Here is a 17,207-nt window from a genome sequence, read left to right on the forward strand (position 1 = left end):
TGGATGTTACAGGCGTTTTCACCATCCCTTTCAGTAGGCAGACTTAGAAGCTCCACTTTTTCATGACAGAATACAGAATACATACGGATGTAACTTACTTTAAGAACATGTCATGTAAATATTCTCCATTCTCCTCTCTTTAAAAACAAAAGATAAGGGCTGACCAAGTATTTTGTCGTCTCAAAAGCACTTAGGCAGGGTCTCCCCTGCTCTGAATCCCTCATTCCCGCTCACTTGAGTCTGTAAATCAAAAGCAGAGCCGGTGAATCTAGGAGGTGGTTGGAGCTGCTGTTTTGGACCACTGCGGTCTCACAGAATTAAAGGAGCTCAGTAGCACCCGGGTCCGAGTAGCTTTCCTGCTTCCAGCCTGGAGCTGGTCCTCAGTTGCTTCCCTCCACTCCCGGCTCCTGCTGTTGACTCTCCTCCGCCTTCCTTGCAGGGAGACCCAGGAGACAGAGGGGAGGACGGTCTGCCCGGACAGCGCGGCCCGCGGGTAAGGACTCTGACATCCTCCTCTCGCGCCTGTTATTCTAAGTGGTGTGTTTGAGGCTCTGTGTGAACCCCCACTGTCAGAGCCTTGTAGGCTGGGGTCAGGCAAGGGACAGCCAGGGCCATCGCACAGGGGCTGTTTGAAAGGCAGGGGCAGGTTGGGGTCAGTGGTGACACCCTGGACTGACGACCGCTGAGAGCCATACCACGGCATGCCCAGGGAGAGGAGCAGGGAGTTCCTGGAGGGCAGGGGGCCCTGCAGCTGGAGGAAAGGACCCCATCCCCACGGGAGAGCCTTGGCCTCAGGAAGAGGGACAGCCTTGCTAACCAGCCCGTCTTGGGGGGTGAGGGGCCAGGGGGTCAGTCCCTGCCCATCCTGTCCCCTGAGCTTTCCCTGCCTCAGTGTCCCTTCACACCTGACCCCTCCAGAAGGAAGGAAGCCTGGGGCTTCCAGGGGTGCAGACGTGTGGAGACTGGATACATGGAGGCGGCGGAGGCAACCTACGTGCCATGCAGAGGGGGCACCTCCTGTGGAAGGGGCCCAAGTGCTGGATTTGGGTGACTGTCCGTATGTGCTCTGGGTGTGTATATGGTGTGTGAGTGGGTATGTACATGGGTATATGGTGTGTGTGGGTGTGTATATGGTGTGGGCATCTGTGTGTGCTGTGGGTGTGTGTATGCAGTGTGTGTGTGTATGTGAGGTGTGTGTGTACACAGTGTGTGTGTCTGGTGTGTCTATGTCATGTGGGTGTGTCTGTATGTTATGTGAGTATGTGGTGTGTGTGTGTGTGTACATGGTGTGTGTCTGTGTGGTGTGGGTGTGTGTATGTGGGATGTGTCTGTATGTGAGGTGTGTGTGTGTTGTGGGTGTGTACATGGTGTGTGGGTCTGTATGTCATGTATCTGTGTGTGTGAGGGGTGTGTATGTGTGTGTGCATGGTGTGGGTCTGTATGTTGTGTGTGTGTGAGAGGTGTGTGTGTTGTGGGTGTGCACATGGTGTGTGGGTCTGTATGTCATGTGTGTGTGTGTGTGTATGCAGTGTATGTGTATGCAAGTGAGGGGTGTGTGTGTGTGTGCATGGTGTGTGGGTCTGTACGTTGTGTGTGTATGTGAGGGGTGTGTGTGTGTGTGTGTGTACATGGTGTGTGGGTCTGTATGTCGTGTGTGTGTATGCAGTATATGTGTGTGCATGTGAGGGGTGTGTGTGTGTGTGTGTGTGTGCATGTGAGGGGGGTGTGTGTGGGTATGTACATGGTGTGTGGGTCTGTTTGTCGTGTGTGTGTGTGTGTGAGGGGTGTGTGTGTGTGTGCACATGGTGTGTACGTTTGCAGGCGCCTGTGCTTCTGGAGGGGCCTGTGTCCAGACAGACACTCACGCGGAGGTGCTCTCCCTCACACTCTGTCAGGGTAAGAGCTAGTTAAGGGCTGTGACTGGCTCTTGGTGACCACCCTCCAGCCCCAGCCCACAGCAGGCACCTGCAGGCACTCAGTCAGGGCTCACTGGTGGCCGACTGATAACTCACAGCCCAGAAAGGGCACAGGTATGGTCTGTACTTGGCCCAGTGGTGACCCTGCTGTCCCGGGAGGCAGGACCTGGGTCACCTCGCTGGCCAGTGAAGGCTGATGGGCAAATCCCTTGACCCTTGGTTCCTTGTGGCCTCGCTTTTTCAAGAAGTGATCATTCTTTAGTGAAAGTCGCTCAGTCGTGTTTGACGTTTTGCGATTCCATGGACGATACAATCCATGGAATTCTCTAGACCAGAATGCTGGAGTGGGTAGCTTTTCCCTTCTCCAGGGGATGTTCTCAACCTGGGGATCAAACTCGGGTCTCCCTCGTTGCAGGCAGGTTCTTTACCAGCAGAGCCACAATTTAGACCAAATTAAAATGGAGCAGAACACATGTGGGTTACCACGTGCCCGCCCTCTCCAGGATGCCCAGTGGACTCCCTGGGGAAAGCATCCGCTAGGAGCCCCTGCGCCCCGGATTCCTCAGGGCTCCGTGGGCCAGCTCACTGTTGCTTACAAGCACAGCATCTCCATCTTTTAGGACTCAACATTCCTGTTTTTAAAAAATATCTGTGATTGAAATGTAATGATATGTAACTGGCTGCGTTTTGTCCCTCCATTGCTGTGGGGTAAATCACGTGGTCTTTTAAACACCAAAGGCCACGTTCCTGTTTTTGATTGATAGGCTGAAATTCGATCATCTTCCAGAAATAACTTAAAGCATTTGCATAGGTCACTATAATATTTCATTTTTGACTGCTGGGATTCTATGGACTCAGCCAGACCTGTGAGCTGTGTTTCCATAGATCCTCCTTGGATTTTATGGGGGATTTGTGGGGTCAGCCAGACCTGTTTGAGCTGTGTTTCCTCACATGTGTGAGTTGGCTCATCCTTCTGAGCTTACAGTGTGTAAATTCCCACATTCAATTAAACAGTCTTCAGAAGAACCTGTTCCCATCGAGTTCCTTGTGTGGACGATCTGAAGTATTGGGGTGAATTTGAGGTGCCCTCGGCGTTGTCTTTAGTCTTTCCAGCTACGTGTTCAGTATTTATGCTCGCCCCCAGTGACTGAAAGTTTCGGAGAGGTCCGTAACCACAGCTCGTCTGCCGTTTTTGTACGATTTCTAGTATAGTGCAGTGCATTTAAAAATTTTCTCTAGGAAGTTGGAAACTGAATTTCCGCAGTTACGTTGCTCTTAGAACATCCTTTGTAGCTGTGAAGGAGACAGGGCAGGAGGTCTGTTGCTTTATTTTGACATCACGCCTCGTAAGGTAAGTATCTCTGAAGAAGGTCGTGGGTGCATCCTGGACCACGGGTCTCAAGCCCACTCGGAACAGACCAGCTGCGGGATGAGCAGGTGCATCGCCCTCTTGGGCTCAGGAGCCGCCCAGCCCTTCGTGGGTCCTGCTCTGGCTTAGGATTCACAGCACGGATTCAGGAGGCACTTCAGGAGGCCTTCAAAATGCTTGCTACCCAACCTCAGCACCACCTCCACCCAGCGCCTTTCCAACTGTAAAGGTTGTCCTGTCCTAGCAGATTTAAAGTGACAATTTGTGTAGCAAGTGTTTGCACAGATCCAGTAAGAGCAGCTGTTTCTAATGGTGCTTGTGAACACTGGGGATTGATGGGAGAAGCGGAGCGCATCTAGAATTTCTATATGCACCGACTCAGGCACCAGTGGCCCTAGTGGCACCAGAACTGCAGGATGAAATGTGTGCTTCATGCTGAATAGTGCTTTTAGTTTCTTTACTTTCTTTTCCTCTGTCTCTCTCAACATGCGGTATAGACTTCACTACCACTGGAGTCTGGCATAGCTGCAGGGGAAACCTTTATGTGTTTGCATAACCACTCATTCATTCATTCATGTGTCCACTTACCAGAAAACCAAATTTCCTTATGGAAATCTACATAAAGATTTTAATAAGGACCATACTTAGCTTCCCTGGTGGCTCAGACGGTAAAGAATCTCCCTGCAATACAGGAGACCTGGGTTCGGTCCCTGGGTCGGGAAGACCCCCTGGGGAAGAGAATGGCAACCCATGCCAGTATTCTTGCCAGGAGAATCCCCTGGAAAGAGGAGCCTGGAGGACTAAAGTCCATGGGGTCGCAAAGAGTCAAGACGTGACTGAAGTGACTATGTGTCCATGCATAATGATGTTAGAAACTGGCATTCAAGAAGTTAGTGTTTCTGAAGACACATGGCTGGTTAGAAATTGCAGTCCCTCCCCACTCCTCCCACCACAGGCCTCTTTGCCTCAGTGACTTACAGGGACCTGCTGAGCGTAGCAGCCGGGTGGGGTCAGAGAGTGGGCCCCTCTGGTCCTGTACCCCCTGCCCCCCACTTCAGCAGGACCAGGGAACGCTGGTCAGAAACCTGATGCCAGAGGACACGACTTCATCCACGCGACCGGAAGCCCTGCTGAGGGCTTGCTTTCCAACGTAATATAAGTTTAGATGTTTAAGCAGCATTTTACCTGAGACTTGCCTATAGCAACACACCATGGGAGGGGAAATGGATCTCTCTCCTGCCCGTGAGTTCCTCCACCCCCAGCTGCCTGTGTTTTACCAAGGAGTCTGAACAACTGCGGGCTGCTTGGTCAGCTCGGACAAGTTCATCAACAGCTTCTCCACCACTGGACCCAGCCGGGGGTCTGAGATCCCCCTGGAAGGGAGCAGAGCTCAGAGTCGGGGCGGCTCCAGGACTCCCTGTGGCTCTAGACTGTGATTAGAGTCAGAATCACTGGATCCAACCTGTGTAAACTCCCATCAGGGCAGCTCCAGAAACCGTTTCTTTTGAGGGAAGGTCAAGCCAGGGTGGGGCTTCCCGGGTGGCCCTAGCGGTAAAGAATCTGCCAACCGATGCTGGAGATGCAGGAGACCCGGGTTCGATCCCTGGGTTGGGAAGATCCCCGCAGGAAGGAATGACAACTCACTCCAGGATTCTTGCCTGGAGAACCCCATGGACAGAGGAGCCTGGTGGGCGACAGTCCATGGGGTCGCAAAGAGCTGGACACAACTGAGCGTGCGTGCAAGACCATGTGGGGAGTGTGGAAGCCTCCCTCCAGAAACGCTCAGCACTTGGGGCTTCAGGGCCTGTGCTGCTTGTGTGAGCATCGAGGGTGTGGGTGCCAGGTGCTCTGAGTCTGCGGGACCACCTGGGGGTGACAGCCGTCTCTGCAAACGTGTGTGGTAAGTGACGGGGTGTCTGTTATTCTATCTGCAGGGTGAAGTTGGGGAGCAGGGCCTGGCTGGCCAACCTGGAGAAAAGGTCTGTTCATTCATTCATTTTTCGTTTGTTCATCCAATGTGTGCGTTTGTTGGTATCCGCTGCGCCTGTATCGCTTGTCTCCCTGGAGCTCACAGCACGCCTGTGTGCCTTCGTCTCTTTGCCCTGTGACCGTCAGCACGTCCTGTGCACCCCTTGCTGTACTGGGTACCAGGGTCACCACCGTCAGCCAAGAGCAGTTGAGCAGGTTCAGTGAGTGGTGCCTGCAGGTGACCAAAGAGGTCCCAGGAGGCCCCTCACTCAGGCTCAGGGAATGTCAGGAGACGTGGCCCGGAGGTGACGTTGTGGCTGACCCAGAGGAATGAGGAGTCAGACAATGAGAGGGGAAGTAAGGGCTCCCGGGCGAGGGGCTGCAGAGTGGGCCCGCGCCTGGGGCCGCCCCAGAGCACCGTCTAGGATCCCCCTCTCTCCGCTGCTTTGTTTCCATGTTGCCCTGCTCCTGCAGAGGTCTGGGGCAGCCTCCCTCCTGAGAGCCCACTGATGACGGCGCTGTGTTCTTTCCACAGGGAGAGGCAGGGCTCCCAGGCTTCCCGGGACTCCCAGGTGCAAGGGGAGAGAAAGGCGACCAGGTGAGGCCGTGCGCCGCGCCCGAGGAGAGCACCCCCAGCCCTGGTTTGCGCGTTCGGGCACGGGCTGACCCGGGCTGGGGTTGGAGCGTTTTCCCCAGTGTCTAGGAAGAGGAAAGTCAGGGGATCGGGCCACCGTGGGCCACGTGCTGGGACGAAGGGGCGGTGGCCAAGGGGTCCATCTGGAAAGGAGGGTGGAGCAGCTTAGATGAAATTTGTGGGAATGACCAGGGACGTCAGCTGTCGGGTGCCGAATGGAGCACTTGCCCCTTTGCACAACCAACATCCCTTGAACTCGATCCTCCCCATGGCAGGGCAGGCTGGGGAGACGAAACTGTATTTTGCCCAGGGTCCCCCCTTGCTCTCACCTGGAAGAGGCAGCAGTTACACTCAGTTGCGTTCTAATGTCTCCTGCTTTTTATCTTTTCTCTGTAGGGAGAGAAAGGTGCCCTGGGGCTTCCGGGACTGAAAGGCGACCAAGGTGTAAAGGTAGGAGCCGCTGCCCTTGTCCGGGGCGTCAGTACCCCGTGTCGCACAACCGCCTGTCCGTCGTTCACGTGGAGGGAGTGCGTGCTTGGAGTTGCAGCGGTGGCCTGGGTGGCAGTCCTGGTTTTCCCTGCTGTGGTCCTGGGCGTCCCATCCGATCCTGGAGTCTCCCTTGCTGGCCCGAAAGCAGAGCTGCCTGTGTAGGCTGGCATCCACGGGCAGTTGGTTCCAGGAGCCCTGTGGATAACTGAAATCCGTGGGTGCCTGAGTCTCTCGTATAAAGTGGTGGAGCCTGAGAACCGTGGGCCTCCAGGAACCAGCGCCAGGGAGGTGGGACCCGCCACGGGCCGGGGTCGTCGTAGCGAGCACGGCACACATAGTGACTTGGGTGATCCTGGTGGCATCCGGAGGTGGGCCAGATTATCAGTGACACCCCCCACCCCGTTTATAGGTGAGATTGAGGCATGGAAGGGCCAGGCTACCGGCCCAGGGCTGTGTGGATGGAGGGTGGTGGGAGTCGATACCTGACTGCAGTTCAGGCCCAGCGTCCAGGTTCCGAGCGGGTCGACATGGCACACCGGCCTGGCCCAGGGGAGCCTGGGCAGCCTCACATGCCCAGCGGGGCCCTGCGATCCCCCCTCTGCTGCCCAGGGGGCCACCTGGTTCTCCCAGTTTGAGCTCTGCACCCTCCCGTGTCCCGCTTTCCTGCCCACCATCCTGCTCAGCAGCCCCCATCCCCGCTCCCAGGCTGAGGGCTGAGGTCTTTGTTCTGAACGGACCTGCGATCTATAAATAGAGATCCTGCAATGGAAAGGGCTTTGGTGGATAAGCCGTTCAGGCCCACTGCTCTCCTGGACTTCTCAGAAAAGCAATTTCTATTTGAGAAACTCATTTCCAAGATGCAGAGGACTCGGCGAGGCCATTAAGCCCCTTTTATTGCTTTGGCAGAATTGCCGGGGCCACGGCAGAGTCGCATTCACGATTCCGAAAAATCTGGCCTGCTTTTCTTTGCCTCTAGAGAAATATGTCATCATAGACAATTCTGCGTTTGAAAAAAAAATGACATTGAAGCAACACTGCCCCCTGCTGGCCGTGCCTGGGTGTCCCTTCCTCAGTAGTCTGGTCTACCTCCTCCCAACCTGGCACTGAAGCATTTGACCCCAGGGCATCTCTGAGAGGATTGCGTCAGCTGGGGCTGAGACACTTAAACTGCAGAGAAGCGGGAATGGGAGCCCCCGCCAGCCCCACTGACTCCAGATCTCAGAGACCCTTCTCTAGGCGAGCATCTTTCCTCAAGTCAGAGAGCTCCTGGGCTCTGCCCCGCCAGCTCATGGTCCTGTGTTCACCCCACAGCCTTCAGGGCGGGCGAGGCTCTTCCAGAAAGGTGGTCTTGAGGACTTCGGGGTTGGAGACACATCTCTCCTCCAACCCTCTTCTTGTTTATGTCTGTTCATACCTTGCACTGTCATGCTAATGGTAAAGAACCTGCGTGCCAGTGCTGAAGACGTGGGTTCAATCACTGGGTCGGGAAGATCCCCTGGAGGAGGGCATGGCAGCCCACTCCAGTGTCCTTGCCTGGAGAATCCCATGGACAGAGGAGCCTGGTGGGCTACAGTCCATAGCGTGACAAAGACTCAGGCACAACAGACAGAGCTTGATCGCACGTGCATTGCACGGGGAAACACTGAACTTGGATGGTTTGGTTGAGATTGGTTCTGGAACTCGGCACTAGAAAGGGTGCTGTGTTCTCTCTGGAGCTTCTGCAACGTGGTCAGGGGAATGCCTCGCAGTAGTTACGGGCTTGGGCTCAGAGTTTGCCACCAGGCTGCACCAGCTGCTGTCTGTGTGACTTTGGGCAGGGGCCCGAGTGTGGCTACGCTTCAGTTTGCTCTTCCATGGAATGGGGGTATACATGAAGTTCCAGGCATTTTGGTGGTGATGAAGGGAATTAATGCATGTAGGAAAGTGAGCTGAAACCTGGGATTAAATCCTGTATAACTGTAGAAACAAGCATAGAAGACAATGTCACCACTTAAAAATTTTTTTAATCAAAGTATAGTTGATTACAATATGGTGCCAATCTCTGCTGTACAGCAGAGTAACTCAGTTACACACATGTAGACATTTTTAAAGATATTCTTTTCCATTATGGTTTATCATGTAACTGCTTTCATTATCATCTTATTGTTGTCACTATTAATAAGAGAAGCCTAGCCCATCTCTCAGGCAGCTTTATTCATTCATTTGTCCACTAATAACCACTTGGGGACCCGGGGCTGCTAGGATACATGTGGGCAGAGATATCCATGTCCCAATACCATCGTGACTCACATGGAATGAAGGGCTTTGGGGGCCGTTCCTCCTGATGGAGCAGCCCAGTAGCCTCTTTTCCTCGAGGCAAATGGAATAATAATTTCCTCCTCATTGGGACCCCGCTGAAGGTCTCACTCAGTCCCCAGAGGACGCTGTGAGCTGTGTGTACCATCATCGTTATTTTGCACACAGGAAAACACGCCAACAGAAGTAAAATAATGTATAAAATGGTGGAGTTAGGTTTTAAGCTCAGGTGAGTCGATTCCCAAGCCTGTCATGTAACACTCGCCCCTCAGGCCGCTGAGAAGAGCCTGAGCCCTCGGGAGAGGGCAGGGTCCAGAGGAGTCTCTCAGGGGGCTCAAGCTTTGGCTTCAGGACAGAGTGTGGGGACGTTGGCTGTAGCAGGTGGGAAACCACGTCAGTGTTGTCAGCGGAGGATGGATCACGGGTCACTTTGTCTCCGTGTGCGCCATGGAATAAGTGGTATAAACGACCTACAGCTACACGTGGCCGCATAGATGTTTCTCAGAGCAGAGTTCTGGTGTGTTTGAAATATTTTATAGCTTGGATCTATATATCTATCAGTTGCAGTAGAGGAAGACTGGGTGAGTCTGTCTTCTTAGGAACGGTATCCCAGGATAAGCAGGGCTCTGTGTGTGAGTCGCTCGGTCGTGTCCAACTCTTTGCGACCCCATGGGCTGTAGCCCATCAGGCTCCTCTATCCATGGGATTCTCCAGGCAGGGATACTGGAGTGGGTTGCCATGCCCTCCTCCAGGGGATCTTCCCGACCCAGGGATCAAACCTGCGTCTCTTACATCTTCTGGATTGGCAGGTGGAATCTTTACTGCTGTTTCCATTTCTTCATCTAGGGGGAAGTGGGCCCACCAGGGCCCCCTGGATTACCTGGCACTGTAAGTCACTCTGCTTCTAATCCTTTCTCCTCCTGCACACCAACCACATAGTTGTAAACATCTTTTTAAGGGAGTCTGCCCATAGCCAGACCCATCCCTGGGTCTCGTGATCCAGAAAGTGCATGAGCTTCTGTAAGAACCACCTTGTGCTTATTGATTTAGTTTATTCGGCCGCACGGTTATTGCTGGTCAGAACACTGGCTAGACACTTGGCGCCCATGCCCACCTGCTGCCTGTGGGCATGAGGTCAGAGGCAGGAAGCAGCTTGTCCAGGGTGAGACTGCAACGTGGGTATACACCCGTGACTCACACCTCCACCCTCTGCAGGTCCCAGGGTGGGCATTATGAGTTGGGGTTCAGGCGTGAGTAAAGAGCAGGGGCTTTGAAGCCAGAAGAAAAGAGTGGGTTTGAATCCCAGCTGTGCTGCTCACCAGCATTGTGATCTTAAACATGTTATTTAGTGTGAAGAAGACTCCATCTTCTCATCTGTTAAGAAAAAAAAAAAAATACGGAGCTGTGTCTTGTACATTTGTAGTGAAAATTGACTGAAACATGTAAGGTACATTGTGTAGTTTCGGATATATAATAAATACTAAATTAAAAAAACAAAGGCTATATAAATATGTGAGCATGGTTTGCATGTTTTTTTTTTTTTTCACTTGAATGTTTCTTTCCAGCCTTGGTATTCTATGCTTTAATCAATTTCGGGGTGGGGGGTGGTGCAGGAAGGGAGATGAACATGGCTCTGGGAACTGGCCTTGTCTGGGCACGTAGGGATTGGTCAGTTAGTAGCTGAGGCAGGGGATGGCCTCATATGGAGGGTAAGGACTTTAAAAGGAATGTGCGATTCTGTTGAAAATCATCCTTAAAGGAGCCCCTGAAGCTGCATTCACCGGTAGGTCTGTCCGAGGCAGGTTGCTGATGTCCACTTACGTCTGTCTTGTTTCTGTGGTCTCCTTTGCAGACTTCCCTGTTCACACCACACCCGAGAATGCCCGTAAGTAGTGGCGGTGCCTTGTGGCTGCCCGGTGCCCCCTGGCGGGGCTTGCGATGCCCCTGGGTGCTCTGGGGGGCAGGGGGCTGGGCTGCGTCCTGACCCTCGGCCCTGACCTGCCAACTGTTGTCAGGCCTCTGGGTTCCCGACCTTGTCCTGGCAGCCGGCAGGGAGCGGGCCGGGCGAGGGACCAACCAGCTCCAGGGGCAGATGGGACCTCCCGGGTCAGGGGCCGGGACGGGGCCTCCCAGTAGCCGAGGGTAAAGGCCACCCCTCTCTTTGGGTAAAGTGACCCCCTCACTGCACAGGGTGGCCGGTTGTTCCAAGCAGGACAGAGCCCTGTGTGCGGCAGAAGGTGAAAGGGCAGAGGGGGCCGGCCTGGGGGTCTTGGGGGCCAAGTCTTAGAGGGCCATTCAGGGGCCAGTGGGGACCGAACCTGCTTGGGGAGGTGGCTGGTGGGAGAGCACGTGGCTCTTTCTGAAGACGGAAGCGCATGATGGAAAAGGACACTCAACGTGGACACAGTCTCCAGGAGCCTTTCCCTCCTCTTTCTCGAGGGGCTTCTGTGAAAACGAGCGTGTTCAGGGTCTCTGACATCACCAAGCTCGCCTCCTTTGTTGGTTCGCTCTTGGGGACATGGTTCTCCTGTGGTTAGGACTTGACCTGCTGCACCACGTGTGTTGGCCAAGAGGCTTAGGAGAGGACCCTTCTCCACATCGCTGCTATTAAGTAACTACAACTTGAGAAGCTAAAGAGATCCTGGATGTGATGGAAAAGAACAGAGCAGAGAGAGAGAGAGAGACTGAGTGCCAAAATCGTCACGGAAAGAGAGGGAGGACTTTGAGCTGCTTTGGAGGAGGAACGGGCAGGAAGGGAGGGCAAGGGGGCCGTCCCTAGGTGGTGGGGGGAGGCAGGGGACTGCAGGAGTGTCCAAGGATGCTGAGGGGAGAGCAGGCAGGGCTCCGGCTGCGTCTTTTCTCTCGAAGGAAGGGCTCAGAGGGACAAAGCAGGAGAGCCTTGAATGTGGTGGGCACAGGGCAGGCATCGCTCTGACTGGCCCTGTGCCCAGCTCACAGATGATGGCCCGAGGTTCGAGGAGCAAAGCACCTTGCACAGGGCCTTCCTGGAGTCAGGAATCGGGATGTAGCTATCGGCCGTAAGGCCCTGGCTGAACCGCTGTCCCCGCCGGTGCCGAGGTTTGAGGCTCTGTCACACTGGCCCACCACCTTCCTCTTCCAGAACCATATCCCCCTACACGATGCCTCAGCCCTTCATCCTCTGGGACTCCTCCCTTTTGCCCACCCTGAATCCCTAAAGCTTGCGGCAAACCTACACATCCCGCCTCTCTGTAAAGGAACCGCTCCATCCGTAAAAGATGATGTCCAAGGTGTTCTCTCGGGAAGGGACTGAGAGGGGCCAGAGGTCTGCCCAGCCTCCCCTTTGAATCCTGGTGAGGGGGACACCTTCCTGCAGGGTCTGAGCTCTGCAGAAACCAGGAGGCCACTTACAGATGCAAAGCAAGGAAATTGTGTCCACGGGAAAAAGGATTCATTGGGGGTTACTGCATGAATTCCTCTGGGGCTGCCTCGTTGCCGTGGTAACCGTGTTTGTATTGATGGTTTTGGAAGCCATTGTTCTGACTTCTCCCTGCTCACCTCAGTGGTCTGCCTTCGAGTCCCTGTACACAGCGAGGGCTGGAGATTTGGAGGGGCAACCAGATCCCTTGGACAGAGGAGCCTGGCGGGCTATAGTCCACAGGGTCACAAAGAGTCGGACACGACTGAAATGACTTAGCATGCATGTATGCACAAAGTTTGCAGCATAATTAAGGTGACTAGAAAGGGGAGGAAGGCTGGAAGGAGAGCCCGAACTCTTGTTGCAGGAACAAGAAGCCTCCTGGGGATGTCGGGGATCCCATCTGGGGAAGCCACGAGGCAGCATGGTGATGACAGTGGGGAGCAGAGCAGGGACTGTTAGCTGGTGTGCAGATTCGATGTCAGAGAGGAGCAGGAACCCGTTCCTTGTCTGGAGGATGGAGTGACAGGCTGTCTCAGGCTGGGAGACAGTACAGCTGAGAGCTTACGGGGGCTTTGTAACTGGTTCAGAAGCCGCTCCCTGGAAGAGCAGCCTGACCCACCCCCTGCGCCTGCAGAGGGTTCTGGGAGGCCTGGCCAGTGCCTGCAGTTGTTGAGCCCAGAGCGGGCATCTCCCTGGGCTGGCATCACCAGCGGGGAGCGGTGGAGGACAAGGAGGCTCCCGCGTTCAGCATTCAGCAGCTGTTGATGGGCGCTTGCTGAGCACCCCCATGGTGAAGTCTGCTCCTGGATCTCAGGCCCTGGGGAGAAACGCCTGGAGCATCTTGTCTGAGAGCGTCAGGGTCCCTCTCCTGACCCGACCCCCATAGTCCCTTCCCCCGCTGGCAGAAAGCACGCAGCGGTCCTTCCCTCTGTGTCCCCCAATTCCATCCCGTCAGCCCTTCCATCTTTATGGGTCGTGTCTCCAGTGACTTGAGGACCAGACAAAGCGCTTTTGCAAATTCCTGCCTTGGGAAATTTTCTAGGGGGAAAGCAAGCTAGAGATAAGGATATTGTCTGACAAATGGAGCCAGAGTGTGTTCTTCTGAGCTGGTGGGAGATGGAGATTCTGGAAGGAGGAAGGAGCTTGCCTCTGTTGAAAGCCTCGTTGTCGGGGTGTCCTCACTGAACCCCGGCCCTCTGCGGTGGAGCGTGCACATTCCATCAACAGCTGGTGTAGGGGGAGCGGGGCCCCAGCCCAGGCGGTGGGGATGCTAACTCAGGGATCAGGGATGGGCTTGGGCAGTGGGGGGCAGGCAGGAACCTCGGGGGCAAGGTCGTGGGTGGAGAAAGCAGCGTGGAAACTGCACAGGGTGGTGCCGGCTTCTGCTCGCTTCTCCAGCGCAAGGTGCCTACACAGGCCTGGAACGTCTGTGCGGCCAACCCGAGGGTGAGCCAGGCGCAGCTGCCTTACTCTGCTTCTCTGCCAACAGGGAGAACCAGGGCCCAGGGGAGAGAAGGGCGATCCTGGTGCGCCTGGGGAGCCGGTGAGTGCTCTCTGCTCTGCACTCCGCACCCCTTCTGCACCCTCCCGCACCCCTCCCCTCATCTCTGCCCGCACCCCTGCCCCTTACCCCTCCCTTCACCCTGAACCCCACCCCGCACCCTGCCCCGCACCCCGCCCCTCACCCCTCCCTGCACCCCTGCCCCTCATTCCTGCCCCACACCTTGCCCTGCACCCCTCCCCGCACCCCTGCCTGCACCTCTGCCCCTTAACCCTCCCTTCACCCCTGCCTCTCACCCCTCCCTGCACCCCTCCCCACACCCCTGCCTCTCACCCCGCCCCTCACCCCTTCCCCTCACCCCGCCCCTCACCCCTGCCTCTCACCCCGCCCCTCACCCTTCCCCTCACCCCCGTCCACACCCCTACCCCTCATTCCTGCCCCACACCCTGCCCCTGCACCCCTTACCCTGTGTGTCTGCTTTCCTGAGATCTGACACCTAAGGGCCTGTCTGAACTGCACACAGGAGCCCTGCTGAGCTGAATGTAGCTCCTTCCTCCTCTTTCCTCTTTGTGGATCTCAATCCCTTCCCGTTGCCCATGTTCATGCCTCCCCAGAGCAAGGGTGTGACCTCGTCTGCTGATGGGTTGTTTCATTGCAGGGGTCGCCAGGTCATCCTGGAGAACTGGGGCCTCGGGGACCCACTGGACCACCGGTAAGAGAGCCCTCTGTCCGCCGTTGGCTCCCAGAGCAGAAATTCCTGCTAGCTCTTCCCGCCCCTCGCCGGCCCCTCCACCCTGTCATTCTAGGAGTGTCCACCAGGGGGCGCCGCAACAGGCGCTGCTAGGACTGGGTCCAGGGCCTGGGGAGAGAGGTTCTCCCAGAAAACCCCAAAACGCAACCTCTGGAGCCCAAGAGGTCATTTCTCTGTCACTGAAGTGTGGGTTTAGGAGAGCTGGTAACCTGCTGCACCCTCCCTCCCCGACAGCTCTTAAAATCCAGGGGGTCCTGACTCTCGGAGGCTTTTCAAGTGCAGGAAATCTCCAATGCCAATTTAAAGGACTCCTAGAGAGTGTTAGCATTTTGATTGTATTTTGATTGGCTTCTTAACTGGCTCTGTGCTGGGCAGTGTTTCGCGTGCTCTGAGTGGCCTGTCTAAGCTCAGATCCCAGGGGCCCCCGGCTGCCTGTTTGCACCTGGGCAGGCCCATCCCTCTGCGCCTCGTATACATCAAGATGAAGGGTAGGGGCTGCTGCCTGTGTCCTGGGGGTGGTGAAGACTGAAGAAGTTTAGGGGGCCTGGAGCTGTGATCTCTGCACCTATAAACCTGCTCCCTGTCCTTTCAGTTTGGTCGTGGTGGTTTAGTCGCTCCGTCATGTCCGACTCTGTGACCCCATGGATTATAGCCCACCAGGCCCCTCTGTCCATGGGATTCTCCAGGCAAGAATACTGGAGTGTGTTGCCATTTCCTTCTCCAGGGGGTCCCGACCCAGGGATCAAACCTGCATCTCCTGCATTGGCAGGCGGAATCTTTATCTCTGAGTCGCTAGGGAATCCTGTCCTTTGTGTTTGGGTCACCTGATTCTGATGACAAAGTGCCCCCACGTCGCTGCTTAGGGCCGAGAACAGCATTGCAGGAGGTGTCTCACTTCTTTCTGTTTCCCTTGCAGGGCGCCAAGGGACAAGAAGGCGCCCAGGGAGCGCCCGGAGCAGCCGGGAGCCCCGTGAGTTCTTCCTGGCCACTGCCTCCCGGGCCCATGGGAGGGGGCTGGGCTGACCCCTGCCCCCGGGCGCCCAGCTCCCCGCTGAGTGTGCGGACAGGGCTGGGAAGGTGCTGTCCACACTGGAGGGCTGGCCGGGCCCAGGGCTGGCTCCTGTCCACCCGCCTCACCAGATCCTCTTGCTCGTCTCCAAAGCTTGTTCGCACCCTTACAATCAACTTACATTGTACCAGAGCACGTGTCTCCGTAGTGCACATCTGCAGATTTTCTTCCATTTTCAGGGTTTCCATTCCCCCATGCTCGGAAGCTAGAGGCCACGCCCCACCTGAGACATGTGCTTGACAGCACCTGACCTTCTTCTCTGCCCTCCCCTCAACACCCACTCCTCCTCCCTGCCGCCTCCATGCCGTGGCCTTAGGATTGTCCCAGAGTCCTCCTGGCCTCCTGTCACCCCTCTCTGTGCTGAAATCCACCTCCTTTGAGGCTTGGACCCTCCCGGACAGGAGGGTCATCCTTCCTGTGGAGGGAATGTCATCTAGAAGCATTTTTAGCAAATCAGGGAGAGTTGAATAGGAGGCAAGTTTGGAGAAAGACTGGGGGAGCCGCTTGTGATCAATTCCTTGGCTTTCTGACCGTCTTCTGCCTCTCTATAGGGAGTTCCTGGACTTGTAGGGCCCCCTGGCCCCAGCGGCCCCCCAGGGAGCGTGGTGAGTAACTGGGGTGGGTGGGGAGGGCAGGGACACCGGCGCTGGTTGTGGATCCATGGTGTCCATCCCCCTGGTGAACTCATGTATCCTCCACGACAGAACTCAGGGTGTAGGCATCCCTGCTCCCATTTCACAGATGGAGAAATCGAGGCCCAGCAAAGATGCCTACAAAGCTACAACCTGAGGCTCTCGGTAACTCAGGAGACCTCAGTGTGGTGAAGGAAACTGTTGGGGGCGGAAAGTTATGAGTAGCGCTGATGCAGGATCAGCGTCACAACTGGCCTTGGCAGAAGCAGGATGAACCTGCAGGAATGTGAGACGCCCTGACTGTCGGGTTGCCGGGTCCTAGCCGCAGCTCACTGGCTGCCAGGCCTCTGTGGGGGCCTCCTGAGGCCTCGGCTTTCTCATCTTCAGCCTGGAGCGTGTGGGCTGTGTAGGCTCACCTTCGTGCCCCGCTGCACTTGGCCTGTGGAGGCGGCCACCCCGTGGGGGCCTGGGGTCTGCTTGTGACCCGCGTTAAGAGCCACCCTGGACATTGATTTCTATTTCAATTGTGGAACACAACACCCAGTGGCATCCAGTGGAGGGCATCGGTGAACTGTGCTCCTCAGACAGGTTGAGTCCAGTCCTGTTCTGTCACCAGCTTTTCTGTTACTAATCGCAGCGGCTTAGAGGACAGATGTGGGTGTAGGTGTGTGCCAGGCACTGTTGTAAGTCCTTCACACTCCCTGACTCCTCACGACCCTGGGAGGTGACTGTCAGAAGTGGCCCCGTTTCACTCAGGAGGAGACTGAGGCACAGGGAGGCTGCGTCACGTGGTCAGTGGTTGCTGTGGAGACCACGAGACCCTGGCCAGTGTCACGTGACCCTCCCCCCACAGTGTCAGCGCACTCTTCCCGGAGCCAGCCCTGCATCCCTTGGCCCGAGGGTTTTCTCTGGCCTTAAGAGACCTTATGGTCCAGCCACATGGCATGTGGCCAGTAGCAGCAGCAGAAGCAGCCCTGGCCGACAGGTGTGTAAACGGCCCACCTCCTTCACCCCTGGGGGAGCCGCTCGGGGCGCGCGTCTGCTGTTGGACCCCGGAGCCCCCAGCAGGACCGAGCTGCAGCCACGCGAACGTGTCCCTCCCCGCTCGTCCTCTTTCTGACGTCCCTGCTGGTGCGTCCACGGGATGCCTGCCCTGAGCCTTGCCTCGAAAAGTCAGCCTCTG

General features: G+C 56.0%; 1 protein-coding gene across 1 annotated transcript in view; it reads left to right on the forward strand.

Moving 5' to 3' along the window:
• The window catches only part of COL22A1 (collagen type XXII alpha 1 chain), a 224,079-nt gene that overhangs the window by 122,522 nt on the left and 84,350 nt on the right, over positions 1 to 17,207 (forward strand). The window contains exons 27-36 of the mRNA XM_027560770.1: positions 440 to 493; positions 5,220 to 5,264; positions 5,789 to 5,851; positions 6,284 to 6,337; positions 9,518 to 9,559; positions 10,524 to 10,556; positions 13,561 to 13,614; positions 14,231 to 14,284; positions 15,240 to 15,293; positions 15,944 to 15,997. Coding sequence (XP_027416571.1) covers positions 440 to 493; positions 5,220 to 5,264; positions 5,789 to 5,851; positions 6,284 to 6,337; positions 9,518 to 9,559; positions 10,524 to 10,556; positions 13,561 to 13,614; positions 14,231 to 14,284; positions 15,240 to 15,293; positions 15,944 to 15,997 — 507 coding nt within the window. The remainder of the gene's footprint in view (positions 1 to 439; positions 494 to 5,219; positions 5,265 to 5,788; positions 5,852 to 6,283; positions 6,338 to 9,517; positions 9,560 to 10,523; positions 10,557 to 13,560; positions 13,615 to 14,230; positions 14,285 to 15,239; positions 15,294 to 15,943; positions 15,998 to 17,207) is intronic.

This window comes from Bos indicus x Bos taurus, chromosome 14 (assembly GCF_003369695.1).
Source record: "Bos indicus x Bos taurus breed Angus x Brahman F1 hybrid chromosome 14, Bos_hybrid_MaternalHap_v2.0, whole genome shotgun sequence".
NCBI lineage: Eukaryota > Metazoa > Chordata > Mammalia > Artiodactyla > Bovidae > Bos > Bos indicus x Bos taurus.